This window comes from Gymnoscopelus braueri (genome assembly GCF_963280865.1).
Source record: "Gymnoscopelus braueri genome assembly, chromosome: 19".
In the NCBI taxonomy this organism is placed as follows: Eukaryota; Metazoa; Chordata; class Actinopteri; order Myctophiformes; family Myctophidae; genus Gymnoscopelus; species Gymnoscopelus braueri.
In genome coordinates this window covers 9,268,658-9,292,118 of record NC_137621.1, presented here as the reverse complement: position 1 = coordinate 9,292,118, position 23,461 = coordinate 9,268,658, and the positions used below count along the sequence as shown (strand labels likewise).

The 23,461-nt window shown below is 42.2% G+C and overlaps 2 protein-coding genes across 3 annotated transcripts in view; one reads left to right on the top strand and one right to left on the bottom strand.

Moving 5' to 3' along the window:
* sec23a (Sec23 homolog A, coat complex II component) overlaps positions 1-23,461 on the bottom strand; it is a 39,640-nt gene that overhangs the window by 5,761 nt on the left and 10,418 nt on the right. For both annotated transcript variants that reach the window (XR_013932162.1, XM_080414755.1), the window contains exons 11-17: positions 23,214-23,294; positions 22,338-22,427; positions 6,632-6,738; positions 2,950-3,103; positions 1,866-1,943; positions 746-907; positions 86-172 (exon numbers count right to left, since the gene is read on the bottom strand). Coding sequence is in view for 1 of the 2 variants with exons in the window: in XM_080414755.1 (XP_080270881.1) it covers positions 86-172; positions 746-907; positions 1,866-1,943; positions 2,950-3,103; positions 6,632-6,738; positions 22,338-22,427; positions 23,214-23,294 (759 nt within the window). In the remaining variant the exon portion in view is untranslated. The remainder of the gene's footprint in view (positions 1-85; positions 173-745; positions 908-1,865; positions 1,944-2,949; positions 3,104-6,631; positions 6,739-22,337; positions 22,428-23,213; positions 23,295-23,461) is intronic.
* LOC308074085 (histamine H2 receptor) lies at positions 10,212-18,483 on the top strand (the record flags this gene model as incomplete). The annotated part of the gene is made up of 3 exons (XM_080413419.1): positions 10,212-10,744; positions 15,121-15,314; positions 18,320-18,483. The coding sequence occupies 3 exons, from the start codon at positions 10,212-10,214 to the stop codon at positions 18,475-18,477; spliced, it is 885 nt and encodes a 294-aa protein (XP_080269545.1). The 3' UTR covers positions 18,478-18,483.

The window sequence follows — 23,461 nt, the reverse complement described above, 5'->3', positions numbered from 1 at the left end:
TGCGTCTATGTCTGTGTGCGTGTGTGTGCGTGTGCGTGTGCGTGTGCGTGTGCGTGTGCGTGTGCGTGTGCGTGTGCGTGCATACCTCTCCATGGTAGATGAGTATCTGGAAGAAGGTGTCCATCAGTAGGATTCTGTCTGGTAGGATACTGCTGCTGTCCAACAGCACAGGCTGAAACACACCAGACACAGCTCCTTAATATTACAGTTCCACCCATGCAACAGTTTTGTGTCCGATGCTGATCCTAATTTGAGAGTCGTACACCACCAAATACCCATGTATTGACCCATATTTTGTCAAAAAGTCCAACATAAAATTCTAAACAATTTGAAACAGTGTTATTTGATTAAATCATATAAGCTATCTTTTTGATAGATAATCTTTTTTTACCCATAAATTGAACTTTTTTTTATTTAAGCCGTATTCAAAGATTTTCAAAAAGAGCTGATTCTAGGTTGTAGATGAGGAGGTCAAAGGGGGGGGGGGTGAGTGTAGCAGTAGTGGCTCAGAGCCTCTGCCTGATGACCAAAAGCCTAATTAATATCTCCCCCGGTCAAGGGGGAATTGCCCCTCAGGCTAGTGGCTAAGATGTTGACTTTCCGGGTTGTTATGAATCCCGGGCGTTACAACACGCATGTGTGTGTGTACCTCAGGGGGTCCACTGAAGGAGTACATGTGTGTGTGTGTGTGTGTGTGTACCTCGGGGGGTCCACTGAAGGAGTACATGTGTGTGTGTGTGTGTACCTCGGGGGGTCCACTGAAGGAGTACGCATACAGGATAGGTTGGATCATGATGAGAGACTGAGTCAGGTCTTGTCTCATGAACTGATGTCTGTAATATGAACTCTCATCTGGACTGTTGTTGAACACCTGCAGGAAGGGAGACCTGCGCAGATGGAACATAAACTGCACACACACACACACACACACACACACACACACACACACACACACACACACACACACACACACACACACACACACACACACACACACACACACACACACACACACACACACACACACACACACACACACACACACACACACACACACACACACACACAAAGGATGTTGAGACAGGATTGTCCAGTACAACAGTAGACGTTATTCATACAATACATTAACGATAACAACAACGCGTAATACATGTCTAAGTAGACAGTCTATGTAAGAAAGGTGCTCTACAGATAGCCTGGTAAACCTTCCCTCCGGAAATCTCATTTCCATTTTCCATTTGATTTCAGGAGTGAGTCTGGCCTGAAGGCTTGTCTGGGCGTTTCTAGCCCGTACACCAAATGGACGAGCCTATCAGCGTAGTCGCTCATAGTTCTGTGATTGACAGCGACAGTTGGCCAATCAGGTGGCGAGTTCGAGTGAGCCCGAACGGTCCTTGAGGGGGTTCCAGGTGGTCCCCAGCTAAATGATGGAGAGTTGGTAACCAAATGGACTCTTATAGAACTTTAACTCTTGAGAGTGTAAAATGAAACATTTTACGCTCTCAAGAGTTAAACTATTGTTACACATCTGCATTACTTAATGAAATAATTGTTATTTTGTACCATAGGAGTTATCTCTCCTATGGTATAACATCAATACAGCATGGATGGAATTGTGGACAAAATCTTATCCAACGACAACAAAATATTCTAAGCCTTGCGTCTGAGAGGCTAAATCTCATCAAACGGTGGATCTGTGGCTCAAAAGCAGAATAAATAATGGACCTTGATATGAAAAGGGTTGAAAACCACTGCTCTACTGGGATTATTTGTATGACGGAAGCAGTTTGTACAAGGTAGACAGAGCACAGTACTGTGATAATAGTATAATAGTAATAAGTATATGATTGAGGTAAAGTGGGTACCTGTGGATAGAGAGAGAAGGTTTCAGAGAACCTGAAGGAGTTTGGGTCGTCTTTATGATAGTCTCCGAACTTCTGACACTGAAAAGAAACAAACAAATCAAATAACATCAGACCTCCGCACTACAGTCACCCCATTGTCTGAAAACTCACCGTTAGACAGACGACCCCCCCCCCGCCCTTTGCTATGACTCTCATCAATATGTACAGAGTCGGAAAAAACAATGGGGGGCATTGTTTTTTCCGACTCTGTACATATAGTGTTATTTTTCTGTATTTTTGTGATGATATTGAACTGTTTGGTGCTACTATATATGTTTATGAATTGAATACCAAGGACCTCAATGGAAACAAGACCGCAAGGACTTTTTTGGAAGGACCTTTTAGACAAAGTGTTATTAACTGTACTTGTGCTGTTTTTACATTTCTGGCTAATAAAATATTCAATCAATCAATCAATTACCTACTACTTATTATTAGGGTTGGGATGCGGAACCGTTAAAATCCTAAAGGATCCCTGAGTTAAAGTCTAACATTCATTCTAGTAGTCTTTGTGGTGACACCTCTGTTGTCTGTTGTCCAGAATTCATTTCGAAACAAAAACATGGACGCACCGCTCCAAAACAAATTTTGCAGGACACTAGCACCAATGATATTTTGGGAAGCAATAACAACGTTGTCAGAAAAGGTACGCATAGATTTTTAAATGATTAGATAAATAGATTTCCGGTACCTGCGTCAATTTGGCATGCGCAACTAAAATAATGTTTAGAGAAGTTGCCAAAAAAACATAACAATTATGTGGAATGGTTATTGTGAAAAATATATTAGTGAAAGATTATATCAAAAATAACTTTTGTTTAATTGAAAAAGTTACACAGTATGACTGTGTATATTTCCAGGTCCTTGAGGGGATTCTAAATTGACAAATGGAACCAAATGAACAATTTGGTTCCATTTGTACACTGTCAGACAAGGGGGTCCGTGAAATGTAAAAGTTTGAGAACAACTAGTACTACATGTGCGTGTGCGTGTGTGTGTGTGTGTGTGTGTGTGTGTGTGTGTGTGTGTGTGTGTGTGTGTGTACCAGTCTAATCAGTTGTCTGTCCAGCCATCTCAGTACATCTGGTCCTTCCTCCGTCTCGGCCCGGTACACCGCCAGGCGGGCCATCAAGATGGCCGCCGCCTCCTGGTCAAACGACGCGGCGATGTTCTGAATCTGAGTCTGTGCATCTGCCCAGCTAGAGAGACAGAGAGAGAGAGAGAGAGAGAGAAAGACGGAGAGAGAGAGAGGGGATTAAACTCTTTAAACCTGGCACCCCTATTTTGTGCAGGTCCATTATAAGTGAAAACCTTCAAAGATTTCCAGCAATTTTTGCTATTCGTCTTACGATAACGATATATAGGGCTTAAAGGACAACTTTGGTGTTTTTACAAACACCAAAACAGTTGTTCTTTTATTAGTTTGTAATGATAATAATTAAAAGATGAGTTAAAAAAAAAAGTGATTTTTCAAATCAGCATTCTGTGGCATTTCTTCCTTGGCCTAGTGGGGATGTGTGTGCAAAGTTTCACGGATTGGCTTCCAAACTTTGGAAGCCAATCTTAGCAGGATGGAATATGAAAAATCCAACAGATCTGTCTTGATCACATGACTATAGAGATACTGGCCCTCATTTATCAACGCGGTGCAGCCCAAATAATGGGCGTACGGCGAGATCACCGCACCTTTCGGCATTTATCAATATATCCTGACGTGGGCTTCATCCTACCATAAGCTGAAATCTCACGTCTGGTCGAGACCAGTTGTTGACGTTGGCTGCGCCCGTTTATTCCATTCTAGACCTGCGGAGCAGCATTGTCTGACTGTCTGACAGGCATCTGGACACATAATCCACTCCTAAATGTATATCTACACTAATAAATAATCCCTGTGAAAATATAACATTTTATAAAGTAATTTAAACAAACTGCTTTAACAGTCATTCAGTCGCATTGGCTATGTTAAAATAGCAGATCTAAGCTAAAAAACGGGTCGCATCGCGACGCGTTGTGAGCTTGTAGATCTGCTATTTTCAAAATATACAGCGCTTCTGCGAGCGCATTTTCGGGACTCCCGACGATCTTTTCATGGACAGTAAGGTGTACAAACTTACAGTAGCTTGTCCTATGTTATAGAGTTATGTCATAGAGAGTTTTGAAGACTACAACCTGGCTGGGTTAACGATATAAACCCGACGCTCCAATCTCTTATTAACGTGGCGGAATCACTGCCGCCGAATCACTGCCGCCCGTCCGAGTCTCACGGGGAATATCCTACATGACTGCTTGTGCACTGCTCGGTATAAGTTAAATAAATTAATATACAAACGTATTCCATTCATGGTGATGTGATTGGTATCATAACATGTCATTCATGTAGGCTACAAGCCTATGTGACAAAGATTGTACCGCTACGGATTACATGAAAGACACAGTTGGGCGTGTGTGTGTGTGTGTGTGTGTGTGTGTGTGTGTGTGTGTGTGTGTGTGTGTGTGTGTGTGTGAGTGAGTGAGTGAGAGAGAGAGAGAGAGAGAGAGAGAGAGGCGTGTGTGTGTGTGTGACTTGACAGGCAGCGAGGCGAGGCGATCGGGGGAAACTCTTTCTTATTGGCTTTTGATGTCTTTGGTCGTATTCTGGTTCTTCTTCATGTCGTAAAATCTGGGCGTTTTGAGAATATTTAAGGGCGTGTTATTTAAATGACGCTCGTTTTCAGACTTGAGATTTATCAAAGCTCCGACCTGATGTACGCCAGGATTGGCTGTGTAGGATTCGTTGATAAATGTGACTTCGACGTTGGTGTACGGCCGAATATATGGAAAAATATAAGCCGGTTTATACGCTGCGTTGATAAATGAGGGCCAGTGTGTACCGATTTGCGTGATGTTTTAACAAAATTCGTAGGAGTAATAAAAAAAAAAGTGTTTTCGGCCTCCTGCTATAACAGAGCGATGTGAAGAATTTGGGTGCCTTCGGCCTTGCAGAGACAAAAAATTGCTGGCTTATTGTTTGTATACAAAATGCTTTTTTTTTTTACAATTACCCGAATGCCCCCGCCCCCAGGTTAAAAATCGCTACAACAAAAGAAAGCAATTAAAACATATTAATTTTAAACTCATCTTTTAATTATTATCATTACAAACTAATAAAATAACCCTTGTTGTAAAAAAAACAAAATTGTCCTTCAAAGAAAAAGCAACGTGCAACTTCTGTCCGATATAGGACATTAGATAAAATACTTAAAGGGTTAGTTCAGATTTTTTGAGTATTTTCTGTAGGAAATACTTACCATTAATGTAGTGGTTGCAAAGGTATTAATTGATTGCCCGAGACCCGTGGTCCGAGTTCTGGTCCGGTTCTGGTCCGGTTCTGATGAATATGAAGTAGTTCTGGTAGATTTGGTGGGGGCCGCTCATTAAAAATAAATGAATAAAAAAAACTAGCGTCATTTGTATTGTTGACCTATTTCTACCATATAGTGCAGGTTTTTGTGTCATATATTTTGTGAGTGAGCAGGCTGCCGCAGCGCAGTGATTCTGGACACAAAAAATAGTACCATGTGACAGAGGCGTCGGAGTTGAACGAAACCTGCAATATATGGTAGAAATAGGTCAACAATACAAATGATGCTAGTTTTTTTTATTAATTTATTTTTAATGAGTGGCCCCCACCAAATCTACTAATCTACCGGAACTACCGTACTTCATATTTATCAGAACCGGACCAGAACTCGGACCACGGGACTCGGGCAATCAATTAATACCTTTGCAACCACTACATTAATGGTAAGTATTTCCTACAGAAAATACTCCAAAAATCTGAACTAAACCTTTAAGGCTAAAATACAGACGAATGCAGAGCTCCTAGTCCAACTCCAAGCTGATGAGGTTATGTAAACAAAATACAATCCCCGCTTTAGTTTTTTAGTTCTAAAGGAAAAAGACACTCTAGACAGTGCTTTTTCTTTAAAAAAAAAAAAGGCGGACAGCTTTAATTACACATTTTTGTTTTAATCTTTAGTCGAGTGTGTCAGCAGTCTTTACCTACAGCATCAAATAAACCAGTTTACGGCCCCCCTCCAATATGTCTGAACCTCCCCCCCCTCGTCTCTCTTATCTAGATGGACATTTCCTGTCCAAAGGCCTCCTTTGTGCTATCAGCTGCACACTTTACAACCATCTACACCTCGTGAAGATAGGACACTAATTACCATTTGTTTTGTTTCTGTGGGTTGTTTACATTAAGCATCTGTTGACGGAAGAACTCATGGATGAAAGCAAAAATAAAATCTCGCGACTGCGAACCTCGCGAACATTTTCAGTGCTAAAGTGCGATTTGTGAAACAGCGTGAAAGAAGCCCCCCCCCCCACACACACACTAGTGCTGTTTCCTAAACAATCAATTTTACAATATGTAAAATTATGATGTTTTTAGTAATATTGTTCTTGCTGCTCTACATACTGCCAACCAGGGGGAAGAAATCACAGATTGGAGGCTTTAACCTTTGCTTTTATGGACTATGCGAGACCATTAGGGTTTTATGGAAGATACTTCTGAACATATTGCTAGTTTGACCACTTCAACTGCGCTAATCCTGTTTTATGATTTCCATTTCTGAAACACCAAGCTATATATGCTTCGATTATTTTGATTTACATTAGGACAAATTTGCGCGACTGTAAAGACGATACGGAAGCGGGGAGACTATAGCAGCAGCAGTAGTACTTACTTCCTGGCGACAGTAGAGACTCTGATTCGTCTCTGTCCAGAGGAGTGTTGGTATTGGGTGACAAACTGGACGGCCCCCCGACCTCCCTGAGGGATAGGAGCGTTGTGCTACACACACACACACACACACACACACACACACACACACACACACACACACACACACACACACACACACACACACAAGCGTAGTAAAGTTAGTTACAGTCGGATAATCTCAGAACGTTTCCTAAATTTAATAGTAATATCGATACATTTGTATGTAGATAATAATAATAATATCTCAAATGTATACAGTGCTTTTCTAAGTACCCAAAGATGCTTTATATGGAGGGGGAGATGAAAATAAAATAATACATCCAGAGCTTTTCAAAAGGTGGAACGAACACACACACACACACACACACGGCCAATGCGCACGTTGTTGTGCTAATGCCTTAGAGCTGGCCTGCAAGATTTTGCAAGTGTTTCCAGGTCTGCTTATTATAAGCGACTTTGGGCTTGTTTGTAAACAGGCAAAATTAGATAACGACAGAGAGAAATAGATGTTAGAGGAATGGAGAGGTTGAGGTAACATAGCCTAAGTAGTGGTTAAACACAATGACATGGATTTGTGTGAGTGTGAGTGTGTGTGTGTGTGTGTGTGTGTGTGTGTGTGTGTGTGTGTGTATCCCTCCATTGTCACAGCAGGTGACTGACAGATGTACCATGACAACAGCACCTCCAGAGAATTACTTAATCACTCACAGTGTGTACACACACACACACACACACACACACACACACACACACACACACACACACACACACAGGGAACAAACAGGAGTTCATCTGAAGCGGAGAAGAGTATTTTGAGGATTACGAGGATGTTTCAGCAAGTATTTCATTTTTAGATTATTACCATTACTACAACTACATTGTATTAGTAGTAGTAGTAATACTAATACTAGTAGTAATACTACAACTTTTATTGTTATCATTATTATTATTACTATTACTACTGCTTTTTTGTTTTCACTTATCATTATTATAACCATTATTATTAGTAGTAGTATTACTAATACTACTCTTATTACTACTACTTGGCACAAAAGTAATTATTAAAAAGGTGGTGACGATATTTCTATATTATTTTATAACAATAAACAATTTGAATGGATTGTTTTAAATGTCTGGTAGAAACTGAATATTCAGTTAGCCTAACACATGTTGTGCTGAGGTCAGTTATAAAGCAGATGTTAACACATGTTGTGCTGAGGTCAGTTATAAAGCAGATGTTGACACATGTTGTGCTGAGGTCAGTTATAAAGCAGATGTTGACACATGTTGTGCTGAGGTCAGTTATAAAGCAGATGTTAACACATGTTGTGCTGAGGTCAGTAATAAAGCAGATGTTAACACATGTTGTGCTGAGGTCAGTTATAAAGCAGAAGTTAACACATGTTGTGCTGAGGTCAGTTATAAAGCAGATGTTAACACATGTTGTGCTGAGGTCAGTTATAAAGCAGAAGTTAACACATGTTGTGCTGAGGTCAGTTATAAACAGAAGTTAACACATGTTGTGCTGAGGTCAGTTATAAAGCAGATGTTGACACATGTTGTGCTGAGGTCAGTTATAAAGCAGAAGTTAACACATGTTGTGCTGAGGTCAGTTATAAAGCAGAAGTTAACACATGTTGTGCTGAGGTCAGTTATAAAGCAGAAGTTAACACATGTTGTGCTGAGGTCAGTTATAAAGCAGAAGTTAACACATGTTGTGATGAGGTCAGTTATAAAGCAGATGTTAACACATGTTGTGCTGAGGTCAGTTATAAAGCAGATGTTAACACATGTTGTGCTGAGGTCAGTTATAAAGCAGATGTTGACACATGTTGTGCTGAGGTCAGTTATAAAGCAGATGTTAACAGATGTTGACACATGGGTTGTTTCCATCAGTAGCGTATGGTGGGTTCTAACGTGGACCGGGCCAGATTCTTAAACACCCCCCCCCCCCCCCCAATTGAGAATTACCATCGCAAATTTGCAGCGTTAACGCAAGAGAGAGAAACGTGAATACATTCTCAAAAGTGTATTTACAACAGCAAAGTTAACAAATCAAATACAGTGCACTGCAGTGCAAACATTGTTATCAATGCGTTTAAGAAACAGTGGACACTGGAGAAGGTGCTAGCTGGGCACGCATCCAAAACCTTAATTAGTGTGTCAAATTTTTCATCCCTGCTTTCTTTGGTTGCAAGGTGGGTCCAAAATGAATGAAGCTGCTGTTCTTTAACCGTTACACCAAAAACACTGCCAGAGACATTGAGAGTTTTTACCATTTCAGTTGCATCAGCACGGGGAGTTGTTAGGAACACACTAGCAGATGTCATGAAACCATAAGAGTCTTTTTGGAGCCTGGCATTCAACTCACCAAGTTGACAGTCTACAATCTGGTTTAAAATGATGCGTAAATCCTTGTCACACCTGACTCTTGTTCGCTTTCCCAGCGAAGTAGTAATAACACTGTGCTCAAATCGAGTGGGAACAAAACGTTTTCGGGCTGACACAATTTGATTTACATCCCACTTATCAAGAGCATTATCAGTCATTATAGCATTTGTTGCGGCCAGGATGGCCGGGCATCCGAGGCGGGATTCGTCCTTGGACCTTATATCAGACAGATTAGCTTTAAGATCCTCTATCAAATCTATAGTTTCCGGGGAGCGCACTGGTGTGGTGCACTGTGGTGTGGTGCTGCTGGCCGCGGCGATGGTTGCTGGTGGTGGAGGGTCTGGCATTGTGGTGGCTGCTGGTTGTGGCCCCACTGGCCCCCCATCACCGCTGGCACGGTGATGAGCGCTGGTGTCCTGGCACTGCTGCTGTCCTCCTTTGCTGGCGTCTTGCTGGAGCTGGCGGTGAAGTGTAGTAGCATGCTGCTCTGGACGAATCGTTTTTTGGTTGGTGGCTCCTTCATGTTGTAGAGTAGTAGACTCTAAATGTGGAGCTATTTATGGCCCCTCTTTATACTGTTTACCTGGCAAGAGAACCGGTTTGACGGGGAAACCGTTTTTTAATGGCCACCCATTAACAATTCGGCCGAATGCAAATAAGCCCGATTTGAAAACAAAGGCGACTTTCTGTGGTTGGCTACAACAGAACAGGGGGAGGGGATGCTAATGTTGTTAAGTTGATTTTTTGTTTTTTTCCCCCTGGGGTAGCAGGGTTTTACAGACCGAGCCATGGCCTCGTTGGCCCCAATGACGATACGCCCTTGGTTTCCATACAGCTGTTCTGGGGTCAGTTATAAAGCAGATATTATCAGATGTTGACACATGGGTTGTTTCCATACAGCTGTTCTGGGGTCAGTGAGCTCCAGGTTGTCCAGTATGGAGTCAGTGGTTCCACTGGTCTATGCAGGTAGCTATTCAATTGATTACTTTACAAATAAACAATAATTGTTATTCATTACATATATCAATGGCTCATTGTGGAAAAACCTCTAATGTATTTTTTATCATTGACTAAATGATTTTTTGGTATTTTTTAAAATGCTTGCCTTGGCCAGTAACATAGATCATTTTTATTTGAATCAATCATTTTCTATGATCGATCAAAGTCGATCAGTTGAACTAACGGTTGCCCCCCTCTTCTACGCAGGCCTGATGCTGCTGTCCGGTGTGTGTTCGGTGTGTGGGAACGTGGTTCTGCTATTGGTCCTGCTTCTCAACAGGGACCTGCACAGCGACACGCTGGGTCTGACCCTCAGCTTCAGCCTGTGTGACCTGGCCCTGGGCCTGTCGGCGCTGCCCTTCGGGGCCCACAACGCCCTGTTCCGCCGGGCGTCGGGCTACCCCAGCGAGGGCGCCCTGTGCCAGGGCAGCGGCTTCCTCTACCTGCTGCTCCAGACGGCGTCCGTGCAGTCCGTGGCGTGGTCCACCGTCCACAAGTTCACCGAGATCTGCTTCGCCCTGCGCTTCCAGTCGCTGTGCACGGTGCGGCGGACGCGCGGCGTGCTGGCCACAGCGTGGGCGCCGTGCCTGGTGGCGGCGGCGCTGCCCCTGATGGGCGTGGGCGGCCGCTACGTCTACAGCCCCGCCCGGTTCCTGTGCGCTCCCAGCTTCCGGCCGGCCTACAGGTAAGAGCGGTTTCCGATACCGGTACCGGAAAAGCTACCGATAACTGCCTAAAATGCAGGTATCGGCGAGTATGCCAGTCTATGTCATTCTAGACCATGGCATGTAATTTATCACATCATGATATTTCATCTACAGTAATATTTTTAATTTTGTTGATGTTGCACGACTGTTTTATACTATTTTACCAATCTGGGAACCCATCGGCAAAAAATATGTATTTGTTGTCGTCTTTTTTTGTTTGAATTTGCTAAACTGAACCCGTCTTGAGGGATTATTATTTTACCAACTTGCAGCTGCACTTTAACAATTATTAATGGCATTTTTATCTATTCCTAGATCAGTGGTTTCTTTTTTATTTCAAGGACCCCCATAAATTAAACCAAATGGACCTGTAGGGTCCAATTGCTTCCATTTGTACACTCAAGAGTTACAGACCTCTAAGGGTCCAATTGGAACCCCCTCAAGGTACCCTGAGTGTCCCTGGAGAACCACTGTCCTAGATTATTTTTGGGCGGTGAAACCGCCCCTATATGTGAGGTTTGGACATCGACATCGATTGCACCCCCCCAACCCTGCGCTGTGATTGGCCACCAGTGTACCCCCCTAACCCTGCACCGTGATTGGCCAATCACAGTCTATTCAGGACTGTGATTGGCTAGTGAAACATGACACATGTGCATAGCCCTATAAATAGGACTATGCACTTAAAAAAAACACATTTATGTTTTTGGGCGGTGAAACCGCCCCTATAAGTGAGATTTGGAAAAATGTACAATTATCCTGCGCTGTGATTGGCCAATCACAATCTATTCAGGACTGTGATTGGCCAGTGTCACATGACACATAGTAGGGGGTACTAAGTGAAAAATCGTTACGCGGCGGATAAAAGCATGAAATTTGATACAGATGTCCCTTGGGTCATCCTAAAACATCCTAGAAGGGGTGCCCAAAAAAATCTTAAACAGGAAGTGAGTTATGGACAAAATCCAAAATGGCCACCTAAACTGTTGACCGTTGACTCAAAAGACACCAAAATAATCTCCAAAAAGCATAAAATGTGGCACACATGTCCTTTGGGTCATCCTAAGACATCCTAGAAGGGGAGCCCAAAAAAATCTGAAACAGGAAGTGAGTTATTGACCAAATTGAAAATGGCCGCCTAGTGTTGTCGATTGACTCAAAAGACAACTAAAGAATCTCCAAAAAGTATAAAATGCGTCACACATGTCCCTTGGGTCATCCTAAGACATCCTAGAAGGGGTGCCCAAAAAAGTCTTCAACAGGAAGTGAGTTATTGACTAAATTGAAAATGGCCGCCTACAGTGTTGGCGATTGACTCAAAAAGCCTATAGAATCTCCAAAAAGTATACAATTTGGCACATATGTCCCTTGGGTCATCCTAACACATCCTAGAAGGGGTGCCAAAAATAATCTGAAACAGGAAGTGAGTTATTGACTAAATTGAAAATGGCCGCCTAATGTGTTGAAAGATGATGCAAGATACCTACAGAATCTCATAAAAGCATGAAATGTGGTACAAATGTCCCTTGGGTGATCTGAACGCATCCTACAAGGGGTGCCCAAAAAGGTTTTAAACAGGAAGTGACCGCCTAAAAGCAGTTGACACAAAAGAAAACATAAGGGGACGTCATAAAAGTGTATAATTTGGTACGTACATTGAGTGCTTCTTAATATATCCTAGAAGGGGTTATTTATTTGTTTGCTTGTTTATTAAACTTTTTAGGAAGGGACCATGTTGAAGAAATTCTAAATGGCTGTTTAAACAGTTGACCATGTGTCACGGTGTGGTTCTGGAGGTGTAGGACCCAAGTGCAAGATGAGAGGCAGAGGCAGCGTAGCTCAAATTAAAGTGTTTATTAACACCAAACAAAGGGAGTAGGCAGTAATCAAAGTCCAGGTACAGGCAGAGTCGATACACAAGTAAGCAGTCAGAATAAGGAGGACGTACAGGGGAAACTAAACTGGGAAAGCTAGGTGAACTAAGTACAAAGCATCAACTAGGCAAGGACTAACAAATAACTCACACGACTGTAAGCAACGAACCAACAGGGAACTGAATCAAACACAGGACTTAAATAGACAGGGGATTAACAGGACGCAGGTGAACACAACAGGCAATCAACACAGGATAGGCTAACAGGCAAGGAGCACAGGTGACTAGGTTTACAATAATCACAGGGAGGTGAGACAAGACAGGAAACAGTAAACAAGGCAGACAGGAAACACTACTACAAAACAAGAGTACGGAAAACCAAGGCCAGGGCAACAGAGTTACAATACAAATGCAGAATATAAAGAACGGCCTAACCAGGCCTAAAGAACAGCCCATAGGAGTCCAACACCATATAAGGGCATTCAAGGTCCGAATAATAAAGTCATCGTCCACAGCCCGAGGAGCGGACTGTGACACCATGGCAGTCTGCATATTATGCAGACTCAATACGACAGGTTATGCAGTGCATAACTTGCCGTATTTTGTAGTCTACCTTCTGTTTTCATTTCTACATCACTTATTTATTTTACTTTCTGCATAATTTTTTTATTGTACTCTTTGAATCTTCTTTATTTATCTAACTCTCTGCATATTCTCATTTATTTTACTCTGCATCTTATCTTACTCTGCATATTCTTATTTTACTCTCTGCATCTTATTTATTTTGCACTCTACATCTTCTTGCTTGTTTTACACTCTATCTTCTCATGTATTTTCTTCTTGATCATTACTGTTTTTTTGTGATTAGTGTTTAGTAACTACATGTATTCATGTGTTCCATTTCGCAATTACCAGCACATTGGCATAATGCTCTGCAAGGTAACCCAGCATCCCGGCATCTACACTTTCTCGAACAGAAGGGCTCAGCTTTGCAGCCACACTTGAGTTCTCTACAAACTTAAGCAGCCTCTGGCAAGAGTGTCCATAAAGGTGTCCACGAATCAGCGACTTTAATTTATTTGTCAGGAGATGGTAGAGATTGCATAGCTTTCAGGCTTCTGGACCAAATGCTAGATTGGCTGCTCGATTTGAATATTGTAGCAGTGCAGCCTGTGTGGGAGGAGTGTTTTCCATTGAGAGACTATTCAAACTTTTTTTGGCACCCCTTAGGATGCATTCAGATCACCCAAGGGACATTTGTACCAAATTTCATGCTTTTATGAGATTATTTTTTATGAGTGTCTTTTGCATCATCTGTCAAGACTGTACACAGCCATTTTCAATTTAGTCAATAACTCACTTCCTGTTTCAGATAATTTCAGGCACCCCTTCTAGGATGTCTTAGGATGACCCAAGGGACATGTATGCCATTATGAGATTCTTTAGTTGTCTTTTGAGTCAATCGACAACACTGTAGGCGGTCATTTTCAATTTTGTCAATGACTCACTTCCTGTTTAAGATTTTTTTGGGCACCCCTTCTGGGATGTCTTGGGATGACCCAAGGGACATGTATGCCAAATTGTATGCTTTTATGAGATTCTTTAGTTGTCTTTTGAGTCAATAGATAACACTGTAGGCGGCCATTTTCAATTTAGTCAATAACTCAGTTCCTGCTTAAGATTTCTTTGGGCACCCCTTCTAGGATGTCTTAGGATGACCAAAAAGATATGTGTGCCAAATTGTATGCTTTTATGAGATTCTTTAGTTGTCTTTTGAGTCAATCGACAACACTAGGCGGCCATTTTCAATTTAGTCAATAACTCACTTCCTGTTTCAGATTCCTTTGGGCACCCCTTCTAGGATGTCTTAGGATGACCCAAGGGACATATGTGCCAAATTTTATGCTTTTTGGAGATTCTTTTGGTGTCTTTTGAGTCAACGGTCAACAGTTTAGGTGGCCATTTTGAATTTTGTCCATAAGTCACTTCCTGTTTAAGATTTTTTTGGGCACCCCTTCTAGGATGTTTTAGGAGGACCCAAGGGACATCTGTATCAAATTTCATGCTTTTATCCGCCGCGTAACGATTTGGCCATTTTTTGTGCTTAGTACCCCCTACTAACATGTGCATAGCCCTATATAAGCAACCATAACTTGAAAAAAACCATACATGGTTTTTTTCAAGTTATGGTTTTGTCCATCATAAAGAGTGTTTCAATAAATGTATTTATCTTTTGTACATGATTGATCGACTCCATTCAGTATTGTGATTAGCTAGCAAGACACCGCCCACTTCACACAGGGTGTGATTTTTTTTAAGTTAGTGAACTTCCATCACTGTGATGACCACTGTGACCACACCGCCCACTTCACACTGGGTGTGATCTTTTAATTACACACGGGTATGGGATAGGTACTCGGTATAGACCGATACGCAAGTTATAGGTATGGGAATCTGGTATCAGTACATCTCTACCTACAGGGCCTTCAACGTGACCTTCATGGTCCTGGGGATCATGGCTCCCATCCTGCTCATGTGCGCCCTCTACGGGTACATCGTCTACGTGGCCAGGAAGCAGGTGAGGCGAGGGACGTTCATGTGCAACGACCAGCATTGTTTCTACGTTCCCGCCAACAACTACTTCAGGAGCTCCGTGGTGATGGTGGCCACCTCTGGTCAGTTTCCATTTCACTTCAATTTAAAAAAGACCTAATCCCCCCAAAAAATATCTTTGTTTTTGGTGGTTAATGTCTTTTAGAAGCTTTACCCATACAAATGCAGGTAGTTTCTTGTGCTCTGCATACAGGGGTGAAGTGGGCGAGCGCACCTACATGTACGGATCCCATCTCCCAGAGAGGCTATGATTAGATCCTACAGTCCGAGGGGATGGTCAGTCAGTGTTTTATTATGGTTGTCAGGGTGACATCATCATGACCAATCGACGGACATCATGTCATGTTGGCCCAAGTCGGCTGCAAGTACTGTCGCCAAGTCGTTAGTCTCACGTTACCAGACTGTTGCCTCCCACAATTTTCAAATGTTTCCGGTCGTACAGTCTGGGACTCGGAAGCTCTGATCATGATTAGAATATAAAGCGGATATGAAGCCTCCTCCCCACTTCCGTTTCGTCTTTACAGTCGCGCAAATGTATCCTAATATAAATACAAATCATCTAAGGATACATAGCTTTCTGCTTAGCAGAAATGGAAATTAAAAAGTAAAGTGTAAAGATATTTTAAAATATATTTTCGTGAACGGAAGTGCCAGTTTCCTCTCTCGGATTTTGGGAGTTGTAGTTCCAGACTCTATATAGCATTCAGAGATTGTGGAATAGTTGTCTGGCTACGAGAGACTACCAAGTCGTGGTTTCAATATTGAGAAATACTAAATGAGGGCAAAGACAAATGCAATGTAAAGCTAATTTAAGGACTTTCATAGGGGAAGAAAAATTGCCATTTGGAAAGGAGATAATTATTAACCTGACATACTGATATAATACTGTATATAGTATTCCCACTATTATTATTATTATTATTAATATCACTATTGTCATAACAGAACACAGAGACTAATGTCAGCCTGTATGCTATCTAACCCAGAGAGATGTAGTCTAATGTCAGCCTGCATGCTATCTAACCCAGAGAGATGTAGTCATTTCTAAAACAAACAAGGTTCCATGGTTGCTGTGGTTTAGCGTTGTGTGTGTGTGCTAACTGGGCATTACACAGGACAGACAGGGCCTTCATGCTGCTTCCTGCTAATCTCTGCTCGTAAAAAATCTCAAACGGCTGCCATGCAATTTTCATAACGTCATGGAAAATATTGTTTCTTGTATGGGGGACAAACACAGAGGTGGAAGAAGTACCACTGTGGTAAGTGAAGATAAGTAAAAGTAACAATTCCACGACGTAGAAATAATATATAAAACAGGTCTTGAGAGGTTGAACAGACTAATCTGTTTAGTTGTGTGTTGTATGTTAACGAGTGTCGTATGTTAAAGAGCGGTGTAGAGTATGTAAACGGGCATTGTATGTTATCGAGTGTTGTATGTTAAAGAGCGCTGTAGGTTAACGAACATTGTATGTTAACGAGTGTTGTATGTTAAAGAGCGCTGTAGGTTAACGAACATTGTATGTTATCGAGTGTTGTATGTTAAAGAGCGCTGTAGGTTAACGAACATTGTATGTTAACGAGTGTTGTATGTTAAAGAGCGCTGTAGGTTAACGAACATTGTATGTTAACGAGTGTTGTATGTTAAAGAGCGCTGTAGGTTAACGAACATTGTATGTTATCGAGTGTTGTATGTTAAAGAGCGCTGTAGGTTAACGAACATTGTATGTTATCGAGTGTTGTATGTTAAAGAGCGCTGTAGGTTAACGAACATTGTATGTTAACGAGTGTTGTATGTTAAAGAGCGCTGTAGGTTAACGAACATTGTATGTTAACGAGTGTTGTATGTTAAAGAGCGCTGTAGGTTAACGAACATTGTATGTTAACGAGTGTTGTATGTTAAAGAGCGCTGTAGGTTAACGAACATTGTATGTTAACGAGTGTCGTAACGAGTGTTACATCTTAACAAGTTTTGTAGTAAGCGTGTTATTGAGTGTTGCAGCCGGTCTGGTCACATGCAGTGGAGGAGCTTGAGCTGTTAGCAGGTCGTCTCTGTCGGGTGGAAACCTCATACGTCCAAAACTGTGACTTTTCAGGATTCAAATTCAAAAATAGCTCAAGTAGCAGATCGACAAGCTTGGCTTTGTGTCGCGCTTCGAGCTTGCAGATCTGCTACTTTTGATACTTTTGTGTGACGCTGTAGTGTGATCAAGTAGGGCGTTAATTTACGAAAAGACGCTAGAAGTTAGAATATGGAGATAAGGGCCCGACAACAGCGAGGTACAGAACATCCTAGCATCTAGGAAGGTGTTCATTACAGAGATTAGAGGCACAGTGGTTGGAAGAAGCCATAAACACCCTGTAGTGACAACACATCTAACATTAGCTCTCATAGGCACCGCGCCCATGAAGAATAAAACTATTTCAATGAAACACCGGTGTCTTATTGTGATCAAAGTCCCACCACACTAATCACCAATAAAGTAAAGTAAGTTGACGGAGCACTTGACCCATATTCAACATCTTCAAATATTTGTCCTCATTAATGCTCGTTATAAGACCATTTCTGTTTACACACTCCGTGTCTCAGAGGTGGGCTGTGGACAGTTCAGAAACCTGCCTACCAGTGACATCATCGGTAGGCGGATTTGGTCATTTCCCAAAAATATTTTTATGAGCTTGTAGATCTGCTATTTTTGTGCAAATCTTTGAATATATACATATTTTTTAAAGCGTTAGGATTTAGAAAACATTTTTAGACTCGGCCTCAGGTCTTAATGGGTTAATGTAAGAACAATGGCTTCTATTTCAGCATGCTAACTTTTCAGGAGGAGAAAGGCTGTAGTTTGTATTAGCTTGGAAACCCCATTGATGATGTCATTGGTAGGCAGGTTTCTGACCCGTCCATAGTCCCAACTATGAGACGCAGCAGAGTGAGTAGAAGGAGATTAGTAAGGGCCAACCATATGAAGATAAGGTTGAACATGGATGAAGTGCTCTTTTAAGTGGTTCAGAAGAAAAACAAAATGTTTAATTAAAAGGTGAGTGTGTCGTTTGTGTTGCGTTGCAGTGTGTTTGTTAGTGTGCTGGCTGCCGTACATCACAGTGTGTTTCTATGAGACACTGGGCGGAGAGGACGTTCCGCCGCTACTCTCTGCTCTGTCCACCTGGCTGGCCCTGTCTACAGCTGCCCTCAACCCCTGGATCAACGCCATGGCACAGACGTAAGCATGACAGCGAGGGTTGTCACCATTATGACATTTACTTGGCGATGAATTGTCGTTCAAATAATTGCAATTAACAATTTAATCGTTTTTGGAACATATAAATGAAAAATTCTGTTTGGCTTTTAGGTTTTGTAAACAAAAATGTGGTGCACAGGGCAGATGATGACAAATAACATGCATATTTAATAATTGTATACTTTAAAAAAAGGTGGATTAATAGTGGAAATAGCAGATACAGTGGAGATGTTCCACCCTCTCCTCCGTTATTTTGCTCGGATCTTTCCTCTTTTTCTAGTTGTATTCATCGTTGAACCCCTATCTCTGTCAGTAGGTACAGGTGTGCTCTCAGGCGGAGTCTATCTAAGCTCTGCCGGGTGTTTTGTCCGGGGGCCTGCCCACCTAGCTCCGCCTTCCACCTGGACTCGGTCAGTCAGAGTGCAAAAACGTCGACGACGTCACTACCGCCGCCGCTGCCGCGGCCAGCCGGACCGGACCCGCCTCCGGCCCCGCCCATCATCAAAATAACACCAGCGTCCTTACAGGCGTCGCCATCCTCTCCCATCAGGCTGACACCAACCTTGACACCCCTGACCCCTGACCACTGACCCTCATCTTCATAACCCTAAACAGATTGATATGACCCTGTCATATCAATCTGTCAGCACCACTGCCCTAAACATGTAGTGTTGTTGTTAGTAGGAATAAGCACAGAAAGTGGACTACTACTACTCTTTGATCCAGTTCATCATCATCATCATCATCATCAGGGAATAAACCAACATATTCGTCTCAACGACATCTTCAAGGAAACGTGTTTCATCACGTCACTGACCTATAATAGAACCCGAATCTAAAACACGACTCTAGAACATGATTCTAGAATAGGACTTGCAAAACAGGACTCTACGACAAGATTGTAGAAGATAAAAAATAGGTACTCTAGTACCTGCTTGTGCCTGTATAAGTGAGTGAGTGACAAATAAACCCCTCGTGATTCTTGATTCAGGACTTCTAGAGGACAAACAGGACTTCTTATACCGGACTCTGTGCCAGACGGTCCTTTGTGTCAGTAGCCATCATGCCCCACAACCAAGCCTGACCCCCAAATGAGAGCTGAAGAACTGCACTCTGTTCTCTGGGATTACTGACTGGGATTACGGAAACCGGAACGCTCGGCCTAAAACACACTCGGCCCCATTTCTTCCGCGGACCACTCACCCCCCAGCGGTTCTTGTATTCTTGCATTTGTTTTATTGAGGTTAAGTTTAGGAATAAGGTTAGGTTTAGGCATAGTTTCACTGAGGTTATGTTTATGAATAAGGATAGGTTTAGCCATAGATTTGACCCGGGGCAAGCGTGTTTTGGGGGCGAGCGTTCTTGTATTTGGATTACTCCTGGACTCTGGTGCATTTACACATACTGGGATGCACACTAAAAAGCCATAACAGATGCCTGTTAACTTGTTGTCTATGCCTTCATTGTTCCTAGACTGTATATAATACTCATTATATTCATATTCACTGTTGATATACTGTACATATTAGTATCCAGATACTGCAGAATGACGGTTTTAGACTGTACATATTATTAATGATCATATTCACTGTTGACAGTCAGAGTACGTAATATCTACAGTAATCATATAATCATTGAAGATAGATGTATATCATGCATATATTCACTGGTGATACACTTTACATTTATACTATTTATTGATAGAATATACATAAGTCAGACATGGTGCAGATGTCTAGTGTTTAGAGCAGTGGTTCAGCAAAAAGTTGTTAATATAGCGTCACTCATTTTAACCACTTTAACCACATTTTAAACTTTGGCTATTTAAAAATAGCAGATATATAAGCTCATGCTATGCAAATCTTTGAATATATATATATATTTTAATTTGCCAATTAAAGCCTTTAAACCAAATGGGTTTTGTTACAATGTTTATATACCTCATAACATGTCGATTCATTCTCACTAGTAAGTAGTAGTAGCCTTGGGAACCAATGGTTCCCGTAGGTCAGGAGCCTATTTTCTGTTTGCTTAACGTGGGGCAGCTTTATGTACACCCCATGGATTAAAGCAAAAAAAAAACAATCTCAACACTGAAAGAATGTTATCAGGCCTTATCTGATATCTTATCTAGTCCTAATATGCAGATTTGTGAAACAGCATGAAAGGAGGGTTAACCTTTGGAACATGATTGAACATTCAGGGATCCCACACATTTGTAACAATGCATTTTCAAAACTTTTCCAAAGTATTTTACACCATTTCCAGGCCTAAAGCAATCATACGGTGCAATAATGGAGCACTTACACGCGTGTGCCATCAATGCAACAAGACTGACTCAAGAGAAGGTGTCACGTGACATAAAGAACAGATCTACAAGCCAACAACGCATCACGATGCAACACGTTGTTAGCTTGTAGATCTATTCCTTTTGTCACGTGACGTCCTGTACACATTAGGCCACAGGTATTTCACATGATGTTTGGGACACGTTTCTTTATGAACAAATTACGAAATCAATAGCCAAAAACAATGTATATCCAAACATTTTCCAAAGCATTTGATTGATTTCAAACTTTTTTCAGGCCTGGAAAAGGTCATTTCAATTTTTTTTTCCAGGAATCCCTTGACTGTTGGAACCCTGTCTATTGCAGGTTTGGCCACTTCAAATACGCTTTCATCTTAAAAATGACGAATACCGTAAACCGAAAATAATCCATACAATACAACACGTGTTGTAAGCTTGTAGATAGCCTATTTTCGGTGCATGGCATGCTTCCATAGAAGACATGCTGACTTCTATGGAATCCAAATGACTGAAATCAGTCGAAGCGACTGAGAACTTTGACACCCCCTGGACATGACACTATGTCGCAGGGATTTACCCACAATCCAACCCTTGATGCCGATTGCCGACTGCCAAGCAGGGAGGCATTGGGTAGCGTTTTTATGACTCGGGCCGGGGATTGAACCCCGACCTCTTTCACACCACATTTTGATGGTGACAATATGATGTCAGATTCCAAGTGTGTCATGTCATTTCATTGTTCATGTCACAACACAACACAACACAACACAACACAACCATCTACTGATAGAACATATGCTGTCCCAGCACGCCTCCTGCTGTTACAAAGACGATACTGCACCAGCAGTGAGATTGTATGAGGCTGATTAACACTTCTCTCTCACACACACACACACACACACACACACACACACACACACACACACCGTGTCGCAACGTGACACATTAGCCTCTTTTCCACAAAAAGAACTTTGGTTCTAGAACTGGTTTGGTTCTAGATGCGGTGAACCTGCTTGCGTTTCCACCAGTTTTAAGCAGAACCATGCTTTGGGGGCGGCATAGCTGAGTGGTTAGAGAGCCCTCCTGGGGAGCAGGAGTCCCCAGTGCCCCAGGTTCGATTACAGGCCTGGCCAGCATTGTGTCAAATATGACCGGTCCAAGTGTCCATTTCACAGGGGAAATTCAAATGGCACTAAGAAATCCCCCAAATACTTGGATTTCATCCATCTTCAACCACAACCCGATTCAAAATAAGCGGTTGAAGCGGATGGATGAAATCAAAGTATTTTTTGGTTTCAGTTCCAAACCAACTTTTAGGGTTCTGAACCGATTCATTTTCAGTGGAAACACTCTTTAGGCGGGACAAAAGAACGGAACCTGTTCAACCCCTGTGGAAAAGAGGCCATAGTGAGCTTGTAGATGGGCTATTTTCGGCAAAGAGATTTGGTGTAGAGGAAAAAGAGGTGGGCCAAGTATAGGTCAATGAAGTATATAGGGCTTAAGTGGTTAAATCTGTGTTAAAAGGTATAGTGTATTACCTGGTTGACTACTTCAAAGTACAGTGCCAGCGTGGTGGTTGGGTCCAGTCCACAGATCTTCCACTGGCAGGTTCCTCCAGTTCCGATCTCCTGCAAAAAAAACAAAACCAAACTTTTACAACCAAAACTCCACACTTCAATCAGGGGAATTACGTTAAAGCAATGAGCCACAAGAGGCTGTTGTGGAGTTTTGAACAGCGCTGAAGGTTGTGGGTTCGAACCCTACTCGGGGTCGACGTCAGCAAGGGCATGCGGTCGCAACGGGTCCCTAACGCCAAATCCAATAGGTTCAGATCTGAGCCAAGTCTCCTGCAGGAGAATAGGTTCAGATCTGAGGCCTGTCCTGGACGGGCGTCTCCAGACATAAAAACAGATGATGAAGGGGTGTTGTGAGGCACAATGCGTCAGGCCTCACAACTACCCATAGCGGCTCTAAAATCTACTGTAAAGCTCTTGTGGCTAAGCGCTTTTCTAAACCAAATATGGCAACATGAAAATCACAGACAGTGTTGTACTAGTACTGCTACCACATTGGGTTTTATTATATTTGTACTACGACTGGTCTGCTACAGCACTGGTTCTCAAAGTGGGGTCGCGGGATCCCCCAGCTGTCCTTGAGGGGGTTCCAGGAGGTCCCCAGAAAAATGAGGAAAAGCTTAAACACTTTCTAAACACGCCACATTTTAATTTATTTGACTATTTTTCTTTCTTTAAAGGATTGTAGATCAGCCGTCTTCAAAACATCTTCTCTCATGGGGGTCCTTGGCACAAGCAAATTTCAAATGGGCATACACGTACTGTGTACTTGACATGAAAATGTGTGAGAAGCACTGTGGTATAGAGTATGTGTACAGTTACTAGTGGTACAGTACTTACGTTCTCTGAGACACAGGGGCCTTTAGAGTTGAGGGACACACATGGCCCGATGGCTCCTGAAATCTTGATCTCTCTGGATGTCTGGACAGTGGACACAAACAAAGAGTCTGTCAGCATCAACAATTAAAAAAAAAACGGATCTAAAGCAGGGGTGATAAACTGGCGGCCTGCAGGCCAGATGAAGCCTGGGTGATTTTGAGAACAAAAGAAAAACCTCGACCGTTTTGTTGCTGTCGGGCAGAATCCGT